At 45.0% G+C, this 25211-nt stretch overlaps 1 protein-coding gene across 1 annotated transcript in view; it reads left to right on the top strand.

Moving 5' to 3' along the window:
- The window catches only part of CNGA2 (cyclic nucleotide gated channel subunit alpha 2), a 72563-nt gene extending 49483 nt beyond the window's left edge, over nt 1-23080 (top strand). The window contains exons 8-9 of the mRNA XM_069748620.1: nt 12094-12857; nt 20587-23080. Of these exons, the coding sequence (XP_069604721.1) occupies nt 12094-12857; nt 20587-21198 (1376 nt within the window). The 3' untranslated portion in view covers nt 21199-23080. The remainder of the gene's footprint in view (nt 1-12093; nt 12858-20586) is intronic.
- The last annotated feature ends 2131 nt before the right edge of the window (nt 23081-25211 follow it).

The raw sequence follows: 25211 nt of genomic DNA, 5'->3' as shown, positions 1-25211 counted from the left end.
CCATGCCCATTACAAGTTGAATCTGACATGGAGTGCACTGATGCACAGCCACAGCCAGACTACTATGCTGGTCCTTTGACTCAGACCACAACATTGCCCTCGCAGGGTAATGATCAAGAATCAGACCCTGATGAGACTATGTTGCCCCATCACGAACGCTATACCACCGACCGACACGGTGACACAGACGAAGTTGCACACGAGCTACAAGAAGAGGTAATAGATGACCCAGTTATTGACCCCGATTGGCAGCCATTGGGGGAACAGGGTGCAGGCGGCAGCAGTTCTGAAGCGGAGGAGGAAGGGCCGCAGCAGGCATCAACATCGCAACAGGTTCCATCTGCCGGGCCCGTATCTTGCCCAAAACGCGTGGCAAAGCCAAAACCTGTTGGAGGACAGCGTGGCCATCCGGTTAAAGCTCAGTCTGCAATGCCTGAAAAGGTATCCGATGCTAGAAAGAGTGCAGTCTGGCATTTTTTTAAACAACATCCAATTGATCAGCGCAAAGTCATCTGTCAAAAATGTTCAACTACCTTAAGCAGAGGACAGAATCTGAAAAGTCTCAATACAAGTTGCATGCATAGACATTTAACCACCATGCATTTGCAAGCCTGGACGACTAACTACCAAACGTCCCTTAAGGTTGTAGCACCCTCGGCCAATGAAGCTAGTCAGCAACGCAACATCCCTTCCGGCAGTGTAGGGCCACCATTTTCCGCACCACCTGCAGTATCTGTGCAGGTTTCATTGCCAGGCCAAAGCAGTCAGGGTCAGGGAATCACCAGTTTCGTAGTAGGAAACACTGCATCTAGGGCACTGGTGGCAACAATACCATCTCCCACCGTCTCTCAGTCTGCCATGTCCACCGGCACCCCCGCTAGTTCCACGATCTCCAGCTCTCCAGTCCAGCTCACCCTACATGAGACTATGGTTAGAAAAAGGAAGTACTTAGCCTCGCATCCGCGTACACAGGGTTTGAACGCACACATAGCTAGACTAATCTCGTTAGAGATGATGCCCTACCGGTTAGTTGAAAGCGAAGCTTTCAAAGCCCTGATGGACTACGCTGTACCACGCTACGAGCTACCCAGTCGACACTTTTTTTCCAGAAAAGCCATCCCAGCCCTCCACCAGCATGTTAAAGAGCGCATCGTCCATGCACTCAGGCAATCTGTGAGCACAAAGGTGCACCTGACAACAGATGCATGGACCAGTAGGCATGGCCAGGGACGTTACGTGTCCATCACGGCACACTGGGTAAATGTGGTGGATTCAGGGTCCACAGGGGACAGCAGTTTGGGACAGTTCTGCCTAGCCCACGGTCTAGGAAACAATTGGCTGTAGCCGTTCGCACCCCCTCCTCCTCCTCTTCGTCCTCCTGCAGAAGCGAGAGCTCGTCCACAGACCGCAGTCGCACAACCACTCCATTCGCAGCTGCCACTGTTGCACACCAGGTCTCCCATTATGGGGCAGCTACTGGCAAACGTCAGCAGGCTGTATTGGCTATGAAGTGTTTGGGCGACAACAGACACACCGCGGAAGTTCTGTCCGAGTTCTTGCAGAAAGAAACGCAGTCGTGGCTGGGCACTGTAGATCTTGAGGCAGGCAAGGTAGTGAGTGATAACGGAAGGAATTTCATGGCTGCCATCTCCCTTTCCCAACTGAAACACATTCCTTGCCTGGCTCACACCTTAAACCTGGTGGTGCAGTGCTTCCTGAAAAGTTATCCGGGGTTATCCGACCTGCTCCTCAAAGTGCGTGGACTTTGCTCACATATCCGCCGTTCGCCCGTACACTCCAGCCGTATGCAGACCTATCAGCGTTCTTTGAACCTTCCCCAGCATCGCCTAATCATAGACGTTGCAACAAGGTGGAACTCAACACTGCACATGCTTCAGAGACTGTGTGAACAGAGGCGGGCTGTTATGTTTTTGTGGGAGGATACACATACACGGGCAGGCAGTAGGATGGCAGACATGGAGTTGTCAGGTGTGCAGTGGTCGAAGATTCAAGACATGTGTCAAGTCCTTCAGTGTTTTGAGGAATGCACACGGCTGGTTAGTGCAGACAACGCCATAATAAGCATGAGCATCCCCCTAATGCGTCTGCTGATGCAAAGTTTGACGCACATAAAGGATCAGGCGTCTGCAGCTGAGGAAGAGGAAAGCCTTGATGACAGTCAGCCATTGTCTGGCCAGGGCAGTGTACAGGACGAGGTAGCGGGCGAAGAGGAGGAGGAGGACGAGGAGGATGATGGGGATGATATTTTTAATGAGGAAGCTTTTCCGGGGCCACTGGAAATTGGTGGCGCGGCAAGGCCGGGTTCTGGTTTTTTGAGGGACACAAGTGACGTGGATTTGCCTGAAACTGCCCCTCAACCAAGCACAACCGCAGATTTGAGAACTGGAACTTTGGCCCACATGGCGGATTATGCCTTACGTATCCTCAAAAGGGACACACGCATAACTAAAATGATGAATGATGACGATTACTGGTTGGCCTGCCTCCTTGATACTCGCTATAAAGGCAAATTGCAAAATATAATGCCACATGAGATCTTGGAACTAATATTAGCAACCAAACAATCAACTCTTGTTGACCGTTTGCTTCTGGCATTCCCTGCACACAGCGCCCGTGATCGTTCTCACACGAGCTGCAGGGGCCAGCAGACCAGAGGAGTTAGAGGGGCAGAAATCAGAAGTGGCGTTGGCCAGAGGGGTTTTCTGACCAGGTTGTGGAGTGATTTTGCTATGACCGCAGACAGGACAGGTACTGCAGCATCAATTCAAAGTGACAGGAGACAACATTTGTCCAGTATGGTTACAAACTATTTTTCATCCCTTATCGATGTTCTCCCTCAACCGTCATTCCCATTTGATTACTGGGCATCAAAATTAGACACCTGGCCAGAATTCGCAAAATATGCATTGCAGGAGCTTGCTTGCCCGGCAGCTAGTGTCCTATCAGAAAGAGTATTCAGTGCTGCAGGTTCAATACTAACAGAAAAAAGGACTCGTCTGGCTACCCAAAATGTAGATGATCTAACCTTCATTAAAATGAACCACAACTGGATTTCGAAATCTTTTGCCCCATCTTGCCCGGCTGACACCTAGCTTTCCTATGAAAAGGTCTTGCCTGTGGACTATTCTGAATGCCTTTTCCAATCTCGTAATTTTCTGCACCTGATTGTCCAGCATACGACATGTTTACACCTCACTAAATGGCCAAACTCCCCACACGGGGCCGTGGTATCGACACTTGGCGACAGCACCCGTGAGAGTGCAGTTTGTCTGAAGAGGTGGGTGAGCCCGCTTTTGGTCGACGGCACTGCCACTGGGTCCCTCCTAGTACAATAAAGTGTCTCTGGCGGTGGTGGTGCGCACCCAACGTCAGACACACCGTTGTAATATGAGGGGCCCTGGGCCTGTACCGCCGGCCACAAGACAGTTTCCCCCCACCCCAGCTCAAACAGTGCTCTACGACTTGCAAAATTATCTCACAGCTCCACCAATGTTTAGTCTATGCGCTGACATCCTTCAATGCCTGCCACTGACAATACCATTGTATTGACATTTTTGTTATGTTAGGCCTTCGATGCCTGTCTGTGGTCACTCCTTCCACTAGGCCTCCACTGACCACACCACTGCTGCCCGTGTACCCCTGTAACCAATTTAAAATTGCCTACAGCCATGTGTTATTATTTTAGGCCTTCGATGCCTGTCTGCGGTGACTCCTTCCACTAGGCCTCCACTGACCACACCACTGCTGCCCGTGTACCCCTGGAACCAATTTAAAATTGCCTACAGCCATGTGTTATTATTTTAGGCCTTCGATGCCTGTCTGCGGTCACTCCTTCCACTAGGCCTCCACTGACCACACCACTGCTGCCCGTGTACCCCTGGAACCAATTTAAAATTGCCTACAGCCATGTGTTATTATTTTAGGCCTTCGATGCCTGTCTGCGGTCACTCCTTCCACTAGGCCTCCACTGACCACATCACTGCTGCCCGTGTACCCCTGGAACCAATTTAAAATTGCCTACAGCCATGTGTTATTATTTTAGGCCTTCGATGCCTGTCTGCGGTCACTCCTTCCACTAGGCCTCCACTGACCACACCACTGCTGCCCGTGTACCCCTGGAACCAATTTAAAATTGCCTACAGCCATGTGTTATTATTTTAGGCCTTCGATGCCTGTCTGCGGTCACTCCTTCCACTAGGCCTCCACTGACCACACCACTGCTGCCCATGTACCCCTGGAACCAATTTAAAATTGCCTACAGCCATGTGTTATTATTTTAGGCCTTCGATGCCTGTCTGCGGTCACTCCTTCCACTAGGCCTCCACTGACCACACCACTGCTGCCCGTGTACCCCTGGAACCAATTTAAAATTGCCTACAGCCATGTGTTATTATTTTAGGCCTTCGATGCCTGTCTGCGGTCACTCCTTCCACTAGGCCTCCACTGACCACACCACTGCTGCCCGTGTACCCCTGGAACCAATTTAAAATTGCCTACAGCCATGTGTTATTATTTTAGGCCTTCGATGCCTGTCTGCGGTCACTCCTTCCACTAGGCCTCCACTGACCACACCACTGCTGCCCGTGTACCCCTGGAACCAATTTAAAATTGCCTACAGCCATGTGTTATTATTTTAGGCCTTCGATGCCTGTCTGCGGTCACTCCTTCCACTAGGCCTCCACTGACCACACCACTGCTGCCCGTGTACCCCTGGAACCAATTTAAAATTGCCTACAGCCATGTGTTATTATTTTAGGCCTTCGATGCCTGTCTGCGGTCACTCCTTTCACTAGGCCTCCACTGACCACACCACTGCTGCCCGTGTACCCCTGGAACCAATTTAAAATTGCCTACAGCCATGTGTTATTATTTTAGGCCTTCGATGCCTGTCTGCGGTCACTCCTTCCACTAGGCCTCCACTGACCACACCACTGCTGCCCGTGTACCCCTGGAACCAACATCAGAAAATATAAAAATAAGTATTTTGCTTATAAAAAAGAAAATACTGGAGAGATATCAAATGCAGACATTTTAACATTAAAAACAAACACATACAACAAAAATCTGGTACAGTACTAAAAATGGCCACCAGCTACAATAACTTTCTCCTGCAAGTAGTTAACTGAAAGGTATTTTCAATTTTAAACACAGATATGGCATCCACCGAGTGTTGTCCTGTCGCGTCTTCTTTATATTATTGCCAAGAAGATGCAAAACAATGAAAATAATAAAATCATTATTTACCAAAAAAATAGAGTAAGTCAAAACCACATTGCAAATAAACATTCATTACAAATAAAGAAGCAGGGCGCGTCCGAGGGTGAGTATATACCTAATAAGAATATAATCACCCTCGGACGCGCCCTGCTTCTTTCCGACAGCCTTCCTTCCTAAGAATCAGCCCTTCCGTGGTGTAGAGAGAGGGTTTGTTACACTCCAAGGTGTTCCCCAGGTTGCCTTTCCTGAGCTTCGATCTTCCGGCTCTCGTTTAGTAGTTGTTGGAAACTACGCTGCATTGGGCCTACAAATTGGGTATGGGGTGTAGAGAGATGGTGTGTTCCACTCCAAGGTGTTCCCCAGGTTGCCTTTCCTGAGCTTCGATCTTCCGGCTCTCGTTTAGTAGTTGTTGGAAACTACGCTGCATTAGGCCTACAAATTGGGTATGGGGTGTAGAGAGATGGTGTGTTCCACTGTAGAGAGATGGTGTGTTCCACTCCAAGGTGTTCCCCAGGTTTCCTCGCCAATGCTTCGATCATCATGCTCTCGTTTAGTAGTTGTTGGAAACTACGCTGCATTAGGCCTGCAAATTGGGTATGGGGTGTAGAGAGATGGTGTGTTCCACTCCAAGGTGTTCCCCAGGTTTCCTCTCCATTGCTTCGATCTTCATGCTCTCGTTTAGTAGTTGTTGGAAACTACGCTGCATTAGGCCTACAAATTGGGTATGGGGTGTAGAGAGATGGTGTGTTACACTCCAAGGTGTTCCCCAGGTTTCCTCTCCATTGCTTCGATCTTCCGGCTCTCGTTTAGTAGTTGTTGGAAACTACGCTGCATTAGGCCTACAAATTGGGTATGGGGTGTAGAGAGATGGTGTGTTCCACTCCAATGTGTTCCCCAGGTTGCCTTTCCTGAGCTTCGATCTTCCGGCTCTCGTTTAGTAGTTGTTGGAAACTACGCTGCATTAGGCCTACAAATTGGGTATGGGGTGTAGAGAGATGGTGTGTTCCACTGTAGAGAGATGGTGTGTTCCACTCCAAGGTGTTCCCCAGGTTTCCTCGCCAATGCTTCGATCATCATGCTCTCGTTTAGTAGTTGTTGGAAACTACGCTGCATTAGGCCTACAAATTGGGTATGGGGTGTAGAGAGATGGTGTGTTCCACTCCAAGGTGTTCCCCAGGTTTCCTCTCCATTGCTTCGATCTTCATGCTCTCGTTTAGTAGTTGTTGGAAACTACGCTGCATTAGGCCTACAAATTGGGTATGGGGTGTAGAGAGATGGTGTGTTACACTCCAAGGTGTTCCCCAGGTTTCCTCTCCATTGCTTCGATCTTCCGGCTCTCGTTTAGTAGTTGTTGGAAACTACGCTGCATTAGGCCTACAAATTGGGTATGGGGTGTAGAGAGATGGTGTGTTACACTCCAAGGTGTTCCCCAGGTTTCCTCTCCATTGCTTCGATCTTCCGGCTCTCGTTTAGTAGTTGTTGGAAACTACGCTGCATTAGGCCTACAAATTGGGTATGGGGTGTAGAGAGATGGTGTGTTCCACTCCAAGGTGTTCCCCAGGTTGCCTTTCCTGAGCTTCGATCTTCCGGCTCTCGTTTAGTAGTTGTTGGAAACTACGCTGCATTAGGCCTACAAATTGGGTATGGGGTGTAGAGAGATGGTGTGTTCCACTGTAGAGAGATGGTGTGTTCCACTCCAAGGTGTTCCCCAGGTTTCCTCGCCAATGCTTCGATCATCATGCTCTCGTTTAGTAGTTGTTGGAAACTACGCTGCATTAGGCCTACAAATTGGGTATGGGGTGTAGAGAGATGGTGTGTTCCACTCCAAGGTGTTCCCCAGGTTTCCTCTCCATTGCTTCGATCTTCATGCTCTCGTTTAGTAGTTGTTGGAAACTACGCTGCATTAGGCCTACAAATTGGGTATGGGGTGTAGAGAGATGGTGTGTTACACTCCAAGGTGTTCCCCAGGTTTCCTCTCCATTGCTTCGATCTTCCGGCTCTCGTTTAGTAGTTGTTGGAAACTACGCTGCATTAGGCCTACAAATTGGGTATGGGGTGTAGAGAGATGGTGTGTTACACTCCAATGTGTTCCCCAGGTTTCCTCTCCATTGCTTCGATCTTCCGGCTCTCGTTTAGTAGTTGTTGGAAACTACGCTGCATTAGGCCTACAAATTGGGTATGGGGTGTAGAGAGATGGTGTGTTACACTCCAAGGTGTTCCCCAGGTTTCCTCTCCATTGCTTCGATCTTCCGGCTCTCGTTTAGTAGTTGTTGGAAACTACGCTGCATTGGGCCTACAAATTGGGTATGGGGTGTAGAGAGATGGTGTGTTCCACTCCAAGGTGTTCTCCAGGTTGCCTTTCCTGAGCTTCGATCTTCCGGCTCTCGTTTAGTAGTTGTTGGAAACTACGCTGCATTAGGCCTACAAATTGGGTATGGGGTGTAGAGAGATGGTGTGTTCCACTGTAGAGAGATGGTGTGTTCCACTCCAAGGTGTTCCCCAGGTTTCCTCGCCAATGCTTCGATCATCATGCTCTCGTTTAGTAGTTGTTGGAAACTACGCTGCATTAGGCCTACAAATTGGGTATGGGGTGTAGAGAGATGGTGTGTTCCACTCCAAGGTGTTCCCCAGGTTTCCTCGCCAATGCTTCGATCATCATGCTCTCGTTTAGTAGTTGTTGGAAACTACGCTGCATTAGACCTACAAATTGGGTATGGGGTGTAGAGAGATGGTGTGTTCCACTCCAAGGTGTTCTCCAGGTTGCCTTTCCTGAACTTCTATCTTCAGGCTCTCATTAATTGTGGTTAAACGGAACAACTGCATTTGGCGTACTAGTTGGTTTGGGGCCTACTATCGGTGTCTGCCGCTCCTTGCTGTTCTCCTGGTTTCCTGTCCTGAAATTCCGTTTTCAGGCGCTCGTTAAGTAGTTGTTAATGTTAGACTGCATTTGGCCTACTAGTTGGGTTGGGGCCTACTATCGGTGTCTGCCACTCCTTGCTGTTCTCCTCCACTGAACAAAGCTGTGCCGCCTGTTTACTACTGTTGCCAATTTTGAACTGCATTTCGACTACTTACTGATTTGGGCCTACTCTCTGTGTCAGCCTCTCATTCCAGTTGTCCTCCACTGCAATGCCCCCTGATTAGTCCTGTGTTACCAATTTTGAACTGCATTTAGCCCACTTTATTCTTTGGGCCTATATCTGTGTTTCCTCCTCATCCTGCCCATTGCCCAGCCAGTGATAGATGAGTCTGCTGGTACATTGACCCATAACGCAACATTTCCCGTGCACGCTACACTGCAAGATTGTGACCCTGCTGAAAGTCAGGACCCCCTTCCCGCATACCATACCACCTTACACGGGGACAAACAGGAAGGTGCAGATGAAAGTGCAGGTTCCTTCATCAGGTGGGGGGAGGAATACTAGTTGGCGACGTCACTGGCACAGGGCCTCTCATGGTACGCAAAAGTGTTGCTGCCGGTGGGAGGCGCCCCCGCCGTGCAAACACACCGCTGTACTTTGAGGGGCCCTGTGCCAGTGCCAATGCCAACGAGTGGGCCCCCCTGCTTGCTCAGGTTCACAGCACTTGCAAAGTTGAAATACTTACCTCTCCCTGCTCCACTGCCGTGACGTGGTCCAGATTTCCTGGGCCCACTAATTACTTGAACCAGCCCTACCCACCACAACTTTAGCCAAATGAACCCCAATTTCAAATGCCTTCCAATTATTATAAGGTAAATTACGCTTGACAAGCTTCATTAAGAAGAATGGATGGTTTTGACATTAAAATGGGCACTCTAGGTGTTTTCCTGGCCCCCACTCACTGCCGACTATGCTGCCCCATTGACTTGCATTGGGTTTCGTGTTTCGGTCGATCCCGACTTTACGTCATAATCGGCCGATTTCACTCGACCCGACTTTTGAGATAGTCGGGTTTCGCGAAACCCGGCTCGACTCTAAAAAGGTCAAGGTCGCTCAACTCTAGTCGTAAGGGTTCAATCTCTCTGTTAGCCGCTTGGAACGTGAAGCCACAGGGTTTTCATATCAGAAATGGAATAATGTTTCATTTCCACTGGCTTCACAGAAGTGGAGACAAAACCATAAATATAAAATTCCTAGCCTTGTCCAAGAACTACCTAAATAACACTGACCCTGACTACGCAGACATGGCTGAGCTAGTCGCAGTTCGGTCACATAAATCAGCTATTGTCCATAGAAACCAGTGATACTTGCTGTTTGGTGCACACAATTTCTTCTCAAAGATGTTGGCTTGTCTCTCTTCAGCTCCAATACAAATCCACTCTGGTCAACTTCCCCCAACGGACTGATCAGTGATCACATGGCCTGGTTCTAGTCACAGCTATCCAGGTGCATCTAACCAGCTCCTGCCGTGCTATGATTTAAACAATAGTGCACAGCCGATGCGCTAAAAGGGTGATTACTGGAAAAAATTAACTTATTTCCATCTGGAAGCTGCAAGCTTTCAGTCATAGGGATATGCACAGAGCGGCTACAGTCTAATCCTATGAGCGGAGGATTTAAGCTTACCCCTACACTTTAATTGACAGATCGCTTTGCACGGATATACTGCAGAGCCGGATGTCAACCAAAAGTTCCAGAGCGTGCTTACAGTCACTGCTCATAGAATAGTGATTGGTCGGGTGAGCAGTGACTGTAGCCGATCTGTGCACGCTCCCATGACTGAAAGCTGAGATGACATAGGTTCATTTTCTACCGGTATCAGCATTTTCGGCAAGGCTGCTAGGCAGCATGGTAACACTGTGTACCTTCAGATTAACCCTATATCTGCAGGTATAGATCATTTTCAGAGGTGCCAGGTTTCCTTTATCATATCAGGACCATATCAGGGGACAGTAGTGAGGCAAACTGGGAAATGAATGGAAGGAGAAGACTGACAATGCTGCGAGAAGCTGGAGAAAAAGATACAGGAGTCCAGAACATTCATTTGCACGTAGCACTCACCCTTTTTTCACGGTATAAATATTCACTTGACATTCTTTGGCACCTGAACTGTTATATCATTAGCTTTTACATAAAGTTATGTGCAAAATAATAGCAGTCTAACATCATTATTGGGTTTAATTACTGTTTTTGGCCTTAAAGATCATAATACATGGGAGAAAATGAATGACTGGGTGTAGGCGATAATGGACAACCATCAGAATCAACAGTCATGGCACGCACGCTGCTAATTGGGCATAACTGACTGTTAATGAAAGGGGGGGGTGCTAATTAATAAAAGTGCGGAGTTCACATAGTGAGGTCATTCATTCTGTAAAGAAACTGGTGTCAGTCATGGCCATTATGTGAAGAAAAGGGCAACAAATGTCTGACCTGCTGGTTTCAGCTCTCGTTCAGTGAGTAAAGTCAGTGGCTCCTGAGATTGTACTGAAGGAGAAAGAACTTTGATCAAGAAGTTGATTGTAGAGGGGAAAACATAAAAAGTGTAGAGAATAATTGACTGCTCAGCTAAAAAGATTTCCAATGCTTTCAACTGGCAAACAACACCCAAAACACGAAGTAGGAAAAGAAACAAAACCATCTGCATAGATCAGTGTTCCCCAAGTTCGGTCCTCAAGAGCCACCAACGGGTCATGTTTTCAAGGTTTCCTTAGTATTGCCCAGGTTAGAATTCCATCATCTAGACAGGCAACAATTCCATCACCTGGGCCATACTATGGAAATCCTGAAAACACGATCTATTGGTGGCTCTTGAAGACTGGTGTTGGGGAACTCTGGTATAGATGATAGAATCACAAGAATGGCAAAGATGCGTCCAATGATCAAGGGAGATCACAGATCTTCAGATACCGATGAGTCCAATAATTATCAGAAAATGCCCACGTGAAGCCAGACTATTAGCTAGACACCCTCGTAAAGTATTATTGATGAAAAAAAAAAGAAGACATGTTGCAAAGGTTACAGTTTACCAAAGAACACATAGACTGGAATAAAGAGAAGTGGTGGAACATTTTATGGACAGATGAGAGCGAGATTGTTCTTGTTGGGTATAAAGGCCGCAGAAAGTTGGTGTGACGACCAATAAACACAGAACACACTGTGAAGACTGTAAAACATGGAGCTGTGAGCGGAATGGTTTGGGGATGTTTCTCATACACGTAGTTGTGCCCATTTATCGCATACCAGGCACCATGGACCAGTGGGAATATCCCAATACTGGACGAGGCCATGTTGTCTTATGCTGAAGAAGAAACGCCCTTGAAATGGACAACGACCCCAAACACACCGGCAAGCGAGCAACATCCCGGTTCCAGACCTACAAGGTTGATGCTATGAAGTGGCCGCTTAATCCTCAGACCTCAATCCGATTGGAAATTTGTGGAGCGACATAAAAAATGCAAAAGAAGTGTAGAATGTAGAGCAGTCAGTGTGGGCTGGAATATCCGTCCGGTGGTGTCAGATGTTAGGGGACGTCATGCCAAACAGATGTAAAGCAGCTATCAGAAATAATGGTTATCCAACTAACTATTACATCAGTGATTAACAGAAAAGTGAAGTCTGGAAACAAATGTCAGTTTATTCTGTAAATATTCCCATGTGTAAGTGATAATGCAGACACTGCTATTTTTTTGAGCCGCCAATTATTCCTTTTATATTTATATTTTGTTCATGTTTCCATTTGGAGTTGAATGTGCAGCTCCCGGCGCCTCTGTGTATAGGGAAATAAATGCGATTACCAGGATTCAGCTTTGTCTCACTTGTTAAACACACTGATATTATTTTGCACATCACTATTACAACAACCAAATAGAAACTACTCAAACATGTATAAACTGTACAGATCTTCCCTCTTTTTTTTTTCTCCTCTTCTCAGGATTCCTAGAGCAAGGACTACTTGTCCGAGACCCCAAGATGCTCAGTGACAGTTACACCGGAACCTTGCAGTTTAAGCTAGACGTCATCTCCATACTTCCCACGGACTTGGGCTACCTTGGACTGGGGATTCACCGCCCAGAGCTTCGCTTTAACCGGCTGCTACATTTCCCGCGAATGTTTGAATGTTTTGACCAAACTGAGACTCGAACTAGTTACCCAAACATCTTCCGGATCTTCAACCTCGTTCTGTACATTCTACTCATTATCCACTGGAATGCTTGCATTTATTATGCTATATCTAAAGCTATTGGCTTTGGGGAGGACACCTGGGTCTATCCTAATGTTACTGATCCTGAGTATGGTTACTTGACCCGCGAATATGTCTACTGCTTATACTGGTCTACTTTAACACTCACTACAATTGGAGAAACCCCTCCACCAGTCACAGACACAGAGTACCTTTTTGTCATCTTTGATTTTCTCGTTGGCGTTTTGATCTTCGCTACCATTGTAGGAAATGTTGGTTCCATGATCTCTAACATGAATGCAACCAGGGCAGAGTTCCAGTCTAAGATCGATGCTATCAAACACTATATGCAATTTAGAAAGGTGAGCAAAGATCTGGAGGCCAAGGTTATCCGGTGGTTTGATTATCTTTGGACTAACAAAAAGACAGTGGATGAAAGAGAAGTGCTGAAAAATCTACCTGACAAATTGAGGGCAGAAATCGCCATAAATGTTCATCTGGACACACTTAAGAAGGTAAGTTGCTGCTCAAATCTCCAGCTCTATACTTGTTTTTTTTTAAATCAATTTATGTTTTTTGTATTTTATGTACTTATTTTTTTTATTTATATACAACATAAAATACTGCCCTTTAGTTAGTTATACTGTGGGGGAGGGGCCCAGACACATTTCCTGCATAGGGGCCCCAAGCTGTCTGTGTCCGCCCCTGTGAAGGACGTATATATCAGGATAAGGGACATATGTATGAGGGACATACAGTGGTGGAAATAAGTATTTGATCCCTTGCTGATTTTGTAAGTTTGCCCACTGACAAATTTCAAAAACCTGACCTGCACATCCAAACATAGACTGAGTGTGAACAGGTGCTGAACCCAGAGTCGCCAACTCGTATATAGTCAAGTAAAAAGGGCAGCACACTGCAGCGCCAAAACATGCAAACTTGAAAACACGAAATTTGAACTGCATTACTGCACTAGAAATATGAAAAATGAGAGCTTTTAGCGCATAAAAATGGCCATATTTATGTGTACCTCGTAGCCACTTTACGGCATCTCTCTTATACGAGGTCCTACTCTAAACCTACCTCGCTGAGAATAAACGTCTCCATCTGAATGGGTACATGTGACACCTCTTCTTGGACTCAAATTCTCACTCTCTGTGGAGGGGTATTAGACCTACTATAATTAAAACACCTGTGGCTAGGAGGCGGGAGTGCACGATCAGAAGGCTAGAGAATACATTTCAAAAACCTGACCTGCACATCCAAACATAGACTGAGTGTGAACAGGTGCTGAACCCAGAGTCGCCAACTCGTATATAGTCAAGTAAAAAGGGCAGCACACTGCAGCGCCAAAACATGCAAACTTGAAAACACGAAATTTGAACTGCATTACTGCACTAGAAATATGAAAAATGAGAGCTTTTAGCGCATAAAAATGGCCATATTTATGTGTACCTCGTAGCCACTTTACGGCATCTCTCTTATACGAGGTCCTACTCTAAACCTACCTCGCTGAGAATAAACGTCTCCATCTGAATGGGTACATGTGACACCTCTTCTTGGACTCAAATTCTCACTCTCTGTGGAGGGGTATTAGACCTACTATAATTAAAACACCTGTGGCTAGGAGGCGGGAGTGCACGATCAGAAGGCTGGAGAATACATTTCAAAAACCTGACCTGCACATCCAAACATAGACTGAGTGTGAACAGGTGCTGAACCCAGAGTCGCCAACTCGTATATAGTCAAGTAAAAAGGGCAGCACACTGCAGCGCCAAAACATGCAAACTTGAAAACACGAAATTTGAACTGCATTACTGCACTAGAAATATGAAAAATGAGAGCTTTTAGCGCATAAAAATGGCCATATTTATGTGTACCTCGTAGCCACTTTACGGCATCTCTCTTATACGAGGTCCTACTCTAAACCTACCTCGCTGAGAATAAACGTCTCCATCTGAATGGGTACATGTGACACCTCTTCTTGGACTCAAATTCTCACTCTCTGTGGAGGGGTATTAGACCTACTATAATTAAAACACCTGTGGCTAGGAGGCGGGAGTGCACGATCAGAAGGCTAGAGAATACATTTCAAAAACCTGACCTGCACATCCAAACATAGACTGAGTGTGAACAGGTACTGAACCCAGAGTCGCCAACTCGTATATAAAAGCTAAAAGCTCTCATTTTTCATATTTCTAGTGCAGTAATGCAGTTCAAATTTCGTGTTTTCAAGTTTGCATGTTTTGGCGCTGCATTGTGCTGCCCTTTTTACTTGACTATATACGAGTTGGCGACTCTGGGTTCAGCACCTGTTCACACTCAGTCTATGTTTGGATGTGCAGGTCAGGTTTTTGAAATGTATTCTCTAGCCTTCTGATCGTGCACTCCCGCCTCCTAGCCACAGGTGTTTTAATTATAGTAGGTCTAATACCCCTCCACAGAGAGTGAGAATTTGAGTCCAAGAAGAGGTGTCACATGTACCCATTCAGATGGAGACGTTTATTCTCAGCGAGGTAGGTTTAGAGTAGGACCTCGTATAAGAGAGATGCCGTAAAGTGGCTACGAGGTACACATAAATATGGCCATTTTTATGCGCTAAAAGCTCTCATTTTTCACATTTCTAGTGCAGTAATGCAGTTCAAATTTCGTGTTTTCAAGTTTGCATGTTTTGGCGCTGCAGTGTGCTGCCCTTTTTACTTGACTATATACGAGTTGGCGACTCTGGGTTCAGCACCTGTTCACACTCAGTCTATGTTTGGATGTGCAGGTCAGGTTTTTGAAATGTATTCTCTAGCCTTCTGATCGTGCACTCCCGCCTCCTAACCACAGGTGTTTTAATTATAGTAGGTCTAATACCCCTCCACAGAGAGTGAGAATTTGAGTCCAAGAAGAGGTGTCACATGTACCCATTCAGATGGAGACGTTTATTCTCAGCGAGGTAGGTTTAGAGTAGGACCTCGTATAAGAGAGATGCCGTAAAGTGGCTACGAGGTACACATAAATATGGCCATTTTTATGCGCTAAAAGCTCTCATTTTTCATATTTCTAGTGCAGTAATGCAGTTCAAATTTCGTGTTTTCAAGTTTGCATGTTTTGGCGCTGCAGTGTGCTGCCCTTTTTACTTGACTATATACGAGTTGGCGACTCTGGGTTCAGCACCTGTTCACACTCAGTCTATGTTTGGATGTGCAGGTCAGGTTTTTGAAATGTATTCTCTAGCCTTCTGATCGTGCACTCCCGCCTCCTAGCCACAGGTGTTTTAATTATAGTAGGTCTAATACCCCTCCACAGAGAGTGAGAATTTGAGTCCAAGAAGAGGTGTCACATGTACCCATTCAGATGGAGACGTTTATTCTCAGCGAGGTAGGTTTAGAGTAGGACCTCGTATAAGAGAGATGCCGTAAAGTGGCTACGAGGTACACATAAATATGGCCATTTTTATGCGCTAAAAGCTCTCATTTTTCATATTTCTAGTGCAGTAATGCAGTTCAAATTTCGTGTTTTCAAGTTTGCATGTTTTGGCGCTGCAGTGTGCTGCCCTTTTTACTTGCCCACTGACAAAGACATGAACAGTCTATAATTTTAAGGGTAGGTTAATTTTAACATTGAGAGATAGAATATCAAAAATAAAATCCAGAATATCCCATTGTATAAACTATATAAATGTATTTGCATTTTGCAGTGAGAAATAAGTATTTGATCCCCTACCAACCATTAAGAGTTCTGACTCCTACAGACCAGTTAGACTCCTAATCAACTCATTACCTGCATTACAGACAGCTGTCTTACATAGTCACCTTTATAAAAGACTCTTGTTCACAGACTCAATTAATCAGTCAGACTCTAACCTCTACAACATGGGCAAGACCAAAGAGCTTTATAAGGATGTCAGGGACAAAATCATAGACGTGCACAAAGCTGGAATGGGCTACAAAACCATAAGTAAGACGCTGGGTGAGAAGTAGGCAACTGTTGGTGCAATAGTAAGAAAATGGAAGAAATACAAAATGATTGTCAATCGACATCGATCTGGGGCACCATACAAAATTTCACCTCGTGGGGTATCCTTGATCACGAAGAAGGCGAGAGATCAGCCTAAAACTACGGAGGCACTTGTTAATGATCTCAGGGCAGCTGGGACCACAGTCACCAAGAAAACCATTTATGCCATAAAGGTTTAAAGTCCTGCAGTGCCCGCAATGTCTCCCTGCTTAAGAAGGCACATGCGCAGGCCCATCTGAAGTTTACCAATGAAAACCTGGATGATTCTGTGAGTGATTGGGAGAAGGTGCTGTGGTCAGATGAGACAAAAATTGAGCTCTTTGGCATTAACTGAACTCGTGGTGTTTGGATGACGAGAAATGCTGCCTATGACCCAAAGAACACCATCCCCACTGTCAAGCATGGAGGTGGAAATATTATGTTTTGGGGTGTTTCTCTGCTAAGGGCACAGGACTATTTCACCACATCAGTGGGAGAATGGATGGAGCCATGTACCGTAAAATCCTGAGTGACAACATCCTTCCCTCCGCCAGGACATTAAAAATGGGTCGTGGTTGGGTCTTCCAGCAAGATAATCACCCAAAACATACAGCCAAGGCAACAAAGGAGTGGCTAAAAAGAAGCACATTAAGGTAATGGAGTGGCCTAGCCAGTCTCCAGACCTTAAACCCACAGAAAACTTACGGAGGGAGATGAAGCTCCGAGTTGCCAAGCGCCAGCATCAAAATCTTAGTCATTTAGAGATGATCTGCAAAGAGGAGTGGACCAAAATTCCTTCTGACGTGTGCGCAAACCTCATCATCAACTACAAAAAATGTCTGACTGCTGTTCTTGCCAACAAGGGTTTTGCCACCAAGTCTTTTTTGCCAGAGGGATCAAATACTTATTTCTCACTGCAAAATGCAAATAAATTTATACAATGTGATTTTCTGGATTTTAGTTTTGATTTTCTATCTCTCAATGTTAAAATTAACCTAACTTTAAAATTATAGACTGTTCATGTCTTTGTCAGTGGGCAAACTTACAAAATCAGCAAGGGGTCAAATACTTATTTCCCCCACTGTATGTTATGTACAGTGGAGAAAATAAGTATTTGACACACTGCCGATTTTGCAAGTTTTTCCACTTACAAAGAATGGAAATGTCACAAATTTTTATCGCAGGTACACTTTACCTGTGAGATTCAGAATCTAAAAAAAAAACCAACAAATCACATTTTATGATTTATACATAATTAATTTTCAGTTTATTGCATGAAATAAGTATTTGATACAGTAGAAAAACAGAATAATATTTGGTACAGAAACCTTTGTTTGCAATTACAGAGGTCAGAGGTTTCCTGTAGTTCTTGATCAAGTTTGTACACACTGCAGCAGAGATTTTGGCCCACTCTTCCATAATGATCTTCTCCAGATCTTTCAGGTTTTGGGGCTGTCACTGGGCAACGAGATTTTCTATTGGGTTCAGGTCTGGAGACTGGCTAGGCCACTCCAGGACCTTTAAATGATTCTCCTTAGTTGCCCTGGCTGGGTGTTTGGGGCAATTGTCATGCTGGAAGACCCAGCCATGCCCCAACTGCAATGCTCTTACTGAAGGATTGAGATTGTTGGCCGAAATATTGCGATACATGTCCCTATCCATCCTCCCTGCAATACGGAGCAGTTGTTCTGTCCCCTTTGCAGAAAAGCACCCCCATAGTATGATGTTTCTCCATCATGCTTCACAGTTGGAACAATGTTCTTGGGGTTGTACTCATCCTTTTTCTTCCTCCAAACATGGCGAGTGGAGTTGATACCAAAAAGTTCTACTTTGGTCTCATCTGACCACATGACCTTTTCATATGTCTCTTCTGGATCATCCAGCTGGTCATTGGTGAACTTCAAACAGGTCTGAGCATGTGCTGGTGTGAGCAGGGGGACCTTGCGTGATGTGCAGGATTTTTATCCATGACAGCGTAGTGTTACTGACGGTAATGTTTGAGACTGCGGTCCCAGCTCTCTTCAGGTCATTGACTAGGTCCTCCTGTGTAGTTCTGGGCTGATTCCTGACCTTTCTCAGAATCATCCTTACGCCACGAGGTGAGATTTCACACGGAGCCCCAGACTGAGGAAGACTGACAGTCATCTTATGTTTTTTCCATTTTCTACTAATTGTGCCAACAGTTGTTTCCTTCTCACCAAGCTGGTTGCCCATTGTCCTGTAGCCCATTCCAGCCTTGTCCAGGTCTACAATTTTGTCCCTGGTGTCCTTAGACATCTGTTTGGTCTTGGCCATGGTGGAGAGGTTGGAGTGTGATTAAGTGTGTGGACAGGTGTATTTTACACAGGTAATGAATGCAGAGTAGGTGGCTTCTTACAGAAAAACTAACAGGTCTGTGAAAGCTAGAATTCTTGCTGGTTGGGTGGTGATCAAATACTTATTTCATGCAATAAAATGCAAGTTAGATATTTAAAAATAATAGAATGTGATTTTCTGGATTTTATGTTTAGATTCTGTCTCTCACAGGTGAAGTGTGTATACAATAAAAATTACAGATCTCTCCATTCTTTTTAGGTGGCATAACTTGCAAAATTAGAAGTGTGATTTCTAGAGATGAGCAAATAAATTTAAGTGGAATTGAATCCTGTTCAAATTTACAAAGATCTGCATTTGGCAAAATTTAGTTTTTTGGAAATTTTCTCCAAGCAGATTAAGCAAAATGTCGTCCGCTGGCCACCGTTTTTATGAACCATAATGTGCCATCAAATGGTTACTAAGAATAAAACAATGTAAGGATACGGTCACATTGCGTTAGAGCAATCTGTTTAGCGCCTAGCGCTAGAGGATTGCGCTAACGCAATGTGGTTAATAGGGGTCGCGTTAAACGTCCCCGCTCTCGCAGATCTCCAATCTGCGAGAGCGGGGAACGGACCTCGGGCGCGCCTCGGACGCTGCAAGCAGCGTCCGCGGCGCGCCACAAAACGCACATCGCCAGCGCGTGCCGAAAATGGCACGCGCTAGTGATGCGCGTCCCCATTGCTGTTAATGGGCGCGCTAACGGACGCGTTGCACGGCGTTAATTTCGCCGTGCAACGCTGTCCGTTAGCGCGGTCCCATTAACGCAATGTGACCCTAGCCTTATACTCACCTGTCATGATGTGACTGACCTGGAATTACACGACCCAACCGTAGGTCTGTCACAAACAGCACAACAAACAAGGGAACACCGGGGACACAATTACAACGGTGGGCCCTGTCAGTAGGGAATGGGGGAATGGGCACCTCCTGCACTGGCCTGCAGATGTGTCCTGATCTTACTACCGTTCCTATACGGGTTCTTTCAACCCGTCGCCAACCAGGCTACCTAGTCCCTCACTTGCCCTGCAAGTATCCCTAAGTAGGGAACTGGCAGGTGAGAGCACTGGTCCCACCGCTGCACTAATACAACACGGGGTAAGGAAAGACAGACAAGGTAAAGGAAAACAACACTTAGCTTAATGCTGCAAGGCACAGCACAGCGGGAAGAAACACCAGATTCTCCGGATTCAGCAGTAGAACAACTGTTCCCAGCAAGCTCCTACTCCCAGCTTGGTCGCTGAAGAATGAAGAAGGATGGAGGAAGTAGTCACCACCAACATCAGCTGACCCAGCAGCAATGCAATGCAATAACACCAGCGGCCATCGGGGGAGGGAAACTGCCTTAACCCCCGTTGACCAGAAAGGAAAAAAGGTCTTAAACTGAGGGAAACCAGATCTGCCACAAATCCAAAAATGGATCATGACATCACCACTCTTCTCTCCGACCCCTCTGCTACTCACTGCTACCTGCCCAGTCCCGGCTACATCTTCTAATCCCCTACTGTTTGCACCATAATCTTTGATCCTCTCGCACTGGACTTACCGGTGTCAGGGCACCCAGGAGAGTTCTACCATGACACACAGAAGTCCGTTGCGGCACGAGAGGACAAAAGATTCCAACATGAGTGGCGGGGGATCGGAATGCAGCGATGACCGGTAGGGTGGCGGTGAGTAGTAGAGGGGCCGTAGAGTTGAGTAAAAGATGAGTGCAATGATTCTGCTTATTTTTACATATTACGTTTATTATGAGACCCCAGAGTATAATAAAGAACTTTACACTTGCAGAGGATTTTGATTTTTCCCAGGAAAAAAAGCGTTAACAGGCAAATTTGAATTTTGACTCATCTGCTCATCTCTAGTAATTTCTCATCTCTGATCCATGCATTGTGCTTATTTTTTTAGGTACGCATCTTTCAGAATTGTGAGGCTGGACTTCTCGTTGAGTTGGTTCTCAAACTGCGCCCTCAGGTTTTCAGTCCAGGAGATTACATCTGCCGGAAAGGAGATATTGGCCGGGAAATGTATATAATCAAGGAAGGAAAGCTTGCTGTTGTTGGAGAAGATGGAATTACTCAATATGCCATTCTAACGTCAGGGAGTTGTTTTGGTGAAATTAGTATTCTGAATATTGAGGGAAGCAAAATGGGCAACCGACGGACAGCCAACATTCGAAGCCTTGGTTACTCTGACCTTTTCTGCCTTTCAAAGGATGATCTAATGGAGGCTTTGGTAGAATATCCAGAAGCTAAGAATATTCTTGAGGAAAGAGGAAGAGAAATTCTTGTAAAAGAGGGTCTACTTGATGAAACAAAGGAGAAAAATGCAATGAGAGGTAAATCTGCAGAAGAGAAAGTAGAGCTCTTAGAGTCCAATTTGGATTTGCTGCACACTCGATTTGCCCGCTTGCTTCGAGAATATAGTGATGCGCAGCAAAGTCTCAAACAAAGGGTCTCGCTTGTAGAGGGAAGATTAAAAGACCTTCAAGGTGGTGAGATCTCCTCGGATGAAATGTAAGGAAAGAATGAACCCTAAGAACAGATTTTTAGTTTATATATAGCTTTTTTGCATGAGCTGCCCTGAAATTTTACTCATCTAATCAGAATATTCCACTCAGTTGCTATTTTTTTCAATACAAGAGCTTAATAACATTTCTTAAAATCTCTGACTTTTTCCACTTCTAAAGCTTTTGGTGCAACTCGCACTCCCAAGTAGAGAGATAATTGTGTCCCCAGAGACTTGAGAGTGAAACACATTACTAATTAACCTCATGGTTCCAGCATATGGCTGTCTCACATGCGCTTCATCTCTTGGGGACTTGCTAAGCAACCAAGAAAACTTATCCTATCAATAAGGAACATAAAAAGGAAACTCTGCTCGCACAAACATTGCATTGCTGATAGATTGTTTACTTTATGGTCAGAGAACATTGCTATAAAGAAGAAGCAAAATATTAAAGAATTGTGCTTTACGGAACCAACCATGCGGAAATTGAGTGTTTATGTGACTATCACTGCACTGAGATAAGCTCGTCAGGGACCTGTTCTTTGGATCATTGTGGGTCTAAGCGGTGGGTCCACCAGCAATCAGCAAGCTGTCACCTATTCTCTAAGTTGGGACACCTCGCTTTAATCCCTTTACCCCCAAGACAGTTTGCCCATTAATGACCAGGCCAATTTTTACAATTCTGACCAGTGTCATTTTATGAGGTTTTAGTTCTGGAACGCTTCAATGGATCCCAGTGATTCTAAAGAATGTTTTTTCGCGACTTATTGGACTTCATGATAGTGGTAACATTTCTTTGATATAACTTGCTTTTATTTGTGAAAAAAATGAAAATTTGGAAAACTGTGAACATTTTCGAACTTGGAGTTCTTACACCCTCAAATCAGAGAGATATGCCGCATAAAATAATTAATAAATAACATTTCCCACATGTCTACTTTACATCAGTATAATTTTTTAAACAACTTTTTTTCGTTAGGAAGTTATAAGGGTTAAAATTTGACCAGCGATTTCTCCTTTTCCAACAAAACTTACAAAACCATTTTCACGTTTGAAGTGACATTGAGGAATCTATATGACAAAGTATCCAAAAGTACCACCATTCTAAAAGCTGCACCCCTCAAGGAGCGCAAAACAACATTCAAGAAGGGTGCTTCACAGGAATTTTTTGAAAAAAAATGAATATTTAACTTTTTTTTCACAAAAATTTTTTACCTCACATTAGACCCCATTTTTTTTATTTTCACAAGGGTAACAGGAAAAAATTGACACCAAAAGTTCTTGTGCAATTTCTCCTGAGCATCATGTCGATACCCCATATGTGGGGGAATTCCACTGTTTGGGCACACAGCAGGGCTTGGAAGGGAAGGAGCGGTATTTGACTTTTTGAATGCAAAATTTGTTGGAACAATTAGCAGATGCCATGTTGCATTTAGAGAGCCCCTAATGTGTCTAAACAGTAAAAATCCAGCACAAATGACACCATTTTGGAAATTAGACCCCTCAAGGAATGTATTTAGATGTGTGCACCATATTGGGTGTCCGGTCCGAGCATTCCTACATGAACAGTTTCCTGGAAAGTGGATTGGTCATCATGGGCCAGATGAATGGCCACCAAGGTCTCCCGATCTGACCCCCTTAGACTTTTATCTTTGGGGTCATCTGAAGGCAATTGTCTATGCTGTGAAGATACGAGATGTGCAGAATCTGAAACAACGGATACTGGAAGCCTGTGCTAGCCTTTCTTCTGCGGTGTTGCTATCAGTGTGTCAAGAGTGGGAGAAGAGGGTTGCATTGACAATCCAACACAATGGACGGCACTTTGAACACATTTTATAAGTGGTCACAAACTTGTAAATAACTCACGAAATAATAAAGTTATGTTTAAAACAAGCACACCATTGTTTTTCTTGTGAAATTCTCAATACGTTTGATGTGTCACATGACCCTCTTCCCATTGGTAAAAAATAAAGTTCGATCCAAAATGGCCGACTTCAAGATGGCCGCCATGGTCACCAGAAAAGTTTCCCCCCTCCCATATACTAATGTGCCACAAACAGGAAGTTGATATCACCAACCATTACCATTTTATTTAGGTGTATCCATATAAATGGCCCACCCTGTACTTTTAAGGCACAGTGCAAAGCTCAGAAGAGAAGAGGTGCCATATTAGAGTCAATAGTTTGCTGGAATGCTTTGAGGGTACCATGTCACAATGGCAGAGCCCCTGAGGTGCCAGAACAACTGAAGTCCCCTTTATCTGAACTTATTTTACCAACTACACTCCCCATCGAATTCATCTAGGGGTTCAGTGATCATATTGACACCACAGGTGTGTCACAGAATTTTATACCATTGGGTAGTGAAGAAAAACTAACTACATTTTACCATCAAAATTATGTTTTAGCCCCAGATTTTACATTTTCACACAAGAAGTTGGTAAAAATGGCATGAAAATGTATCCCACAATTTCTACTGAACGTGGCAATACCCCATATGTGGCTGTACAATACTGCTTAGCCATACGGAGAGACTCTGGAGGGATGGAGCGCTATTGGCCCTCTGGAGTGTAGATTTTCCTAGAATAGTTTGCAGACTCCATATACAGAGCCCCTAATTGCTAAGAGAGCAGAATCCACCATCAAATGACCCCATCTTGGAAATTATACCCCTTGGGGAATTTATCTACAGGTGCAGTGACGATTTTGACTCCATGGGTGTTTTACAGAATCAAGCAGCAATGAATGTTGGCAAGTGAAAATTGCAAACTGCCGTTGTAGTGACCAGTACGCTGTAGTGACCAGTACGCTGTAGTGACCAGTACGTTGGAGTCACCAGTACATTATGCCCATTCATACCTCTGGAGACAATCACCCATAAGTTAGGCGGGTTCTCATCGCTTCAGAAATGCCAAATGTGGACCCAATATGTGGTTTAGGAGGGGGGCATTTGGATTTGGGAGCACAGAATTTGTGGAATTTCTTCTGGCGGGTTAGGAGCCATTTCGGTGAGAGCCTTTGTGCTACCAGTAACGTGGAAGCCCCCATATTTCCGTTAACAAATGACGGACCTGAGTGGGGACTTGCTTTTTTTTGTGGACTGAATTGAAGCTTTTATTGGGAACATTTTACATAACATTTGGGATTACATTTATCCGGCGCTCTACGCTGAGCGCTTACTTTGGGGTTTCCATGTGATTCTCTGATGACGTAATTCAGATGAAACCCCCGACGGATCCATTCACTATAATGAGGCAGCAGAGTTACTCTGGACTTTGTCTGGCCTCTGTTCAGTGGTGTCCTTCTTTTCAGAAGATTAAATAACGAATACAAAATCTGGCACTCAAAAAATGCAATAATAAATTTATTGGTGATTCAACAATCCCAAAGAAAAATGTAAAGTTTCGGTCTTTTTAAACCTTCTTCAGATGGATTGTGCTGATAGTAGGGGACTCAAGATATATTAGACACTCATTAGGAGTTCATATGGAAATAATGTGCATAAGGTCCCGAGTAGTAGCGCTGCTAAAGTAAGGCCGCAAGTAACAACTTCTTTTCAGAAGTGCACAAAACTGTGGCCGAAGGCACTTTTATGCAATTATAAAAAGACAGACACCGCCGGATCACAGGTCCTATGGCGTCCACAGTGCCTCCATCTGCCTCATTATAGGGAATCTCCCACGGGGGGTTCTGTCTGAATAATGTATTTCAGAGACTTACATGGAAACCCCGATGTAAGCGCTCAGCGCAGAGCGCAGGATAAATGCTGTGCTGTGCCGAGCCTTACTGCGATCTTTGGAAGGCAATATGAAAAAAAAATCAACAGCAGGTGAAGAATTGGTTTTATTTATTTTCTACGATGTTCCTCATGCGGTATAAATGATTAGGCGACTTTATTCTTCGTGTCGGTGTGATTACAGCGATACAAAATTTATATCGGGTTTTTATGTTTGGCTGCTGTCACACACTAAAAGACGCTTTTTGTTGCAAAACAGAGTTTTTGCTTCACCACATTCCGAGAGCTAG

The sequence above is a fragment of the Ranitomeya imitator genome, chromosome 2 (genome assembly GCF_032444005.1).
Source record: "Ranitomeya imitator isolate aRanImi1 chromosome 2, aRanImi1.pri, whole genome shotgun sequence".
Classification (NCBI taxonomy): Eukaryota; Metazoa; Chordata; class Amphibia; order Anura; family Dendrobatidae; genus Ranitomeya; species Ranitomeya imitator.
Note: the sequence above shows the minus strand (reverse complement) of the source record. Positions and strands in the feature narration are given on the sequence as shown.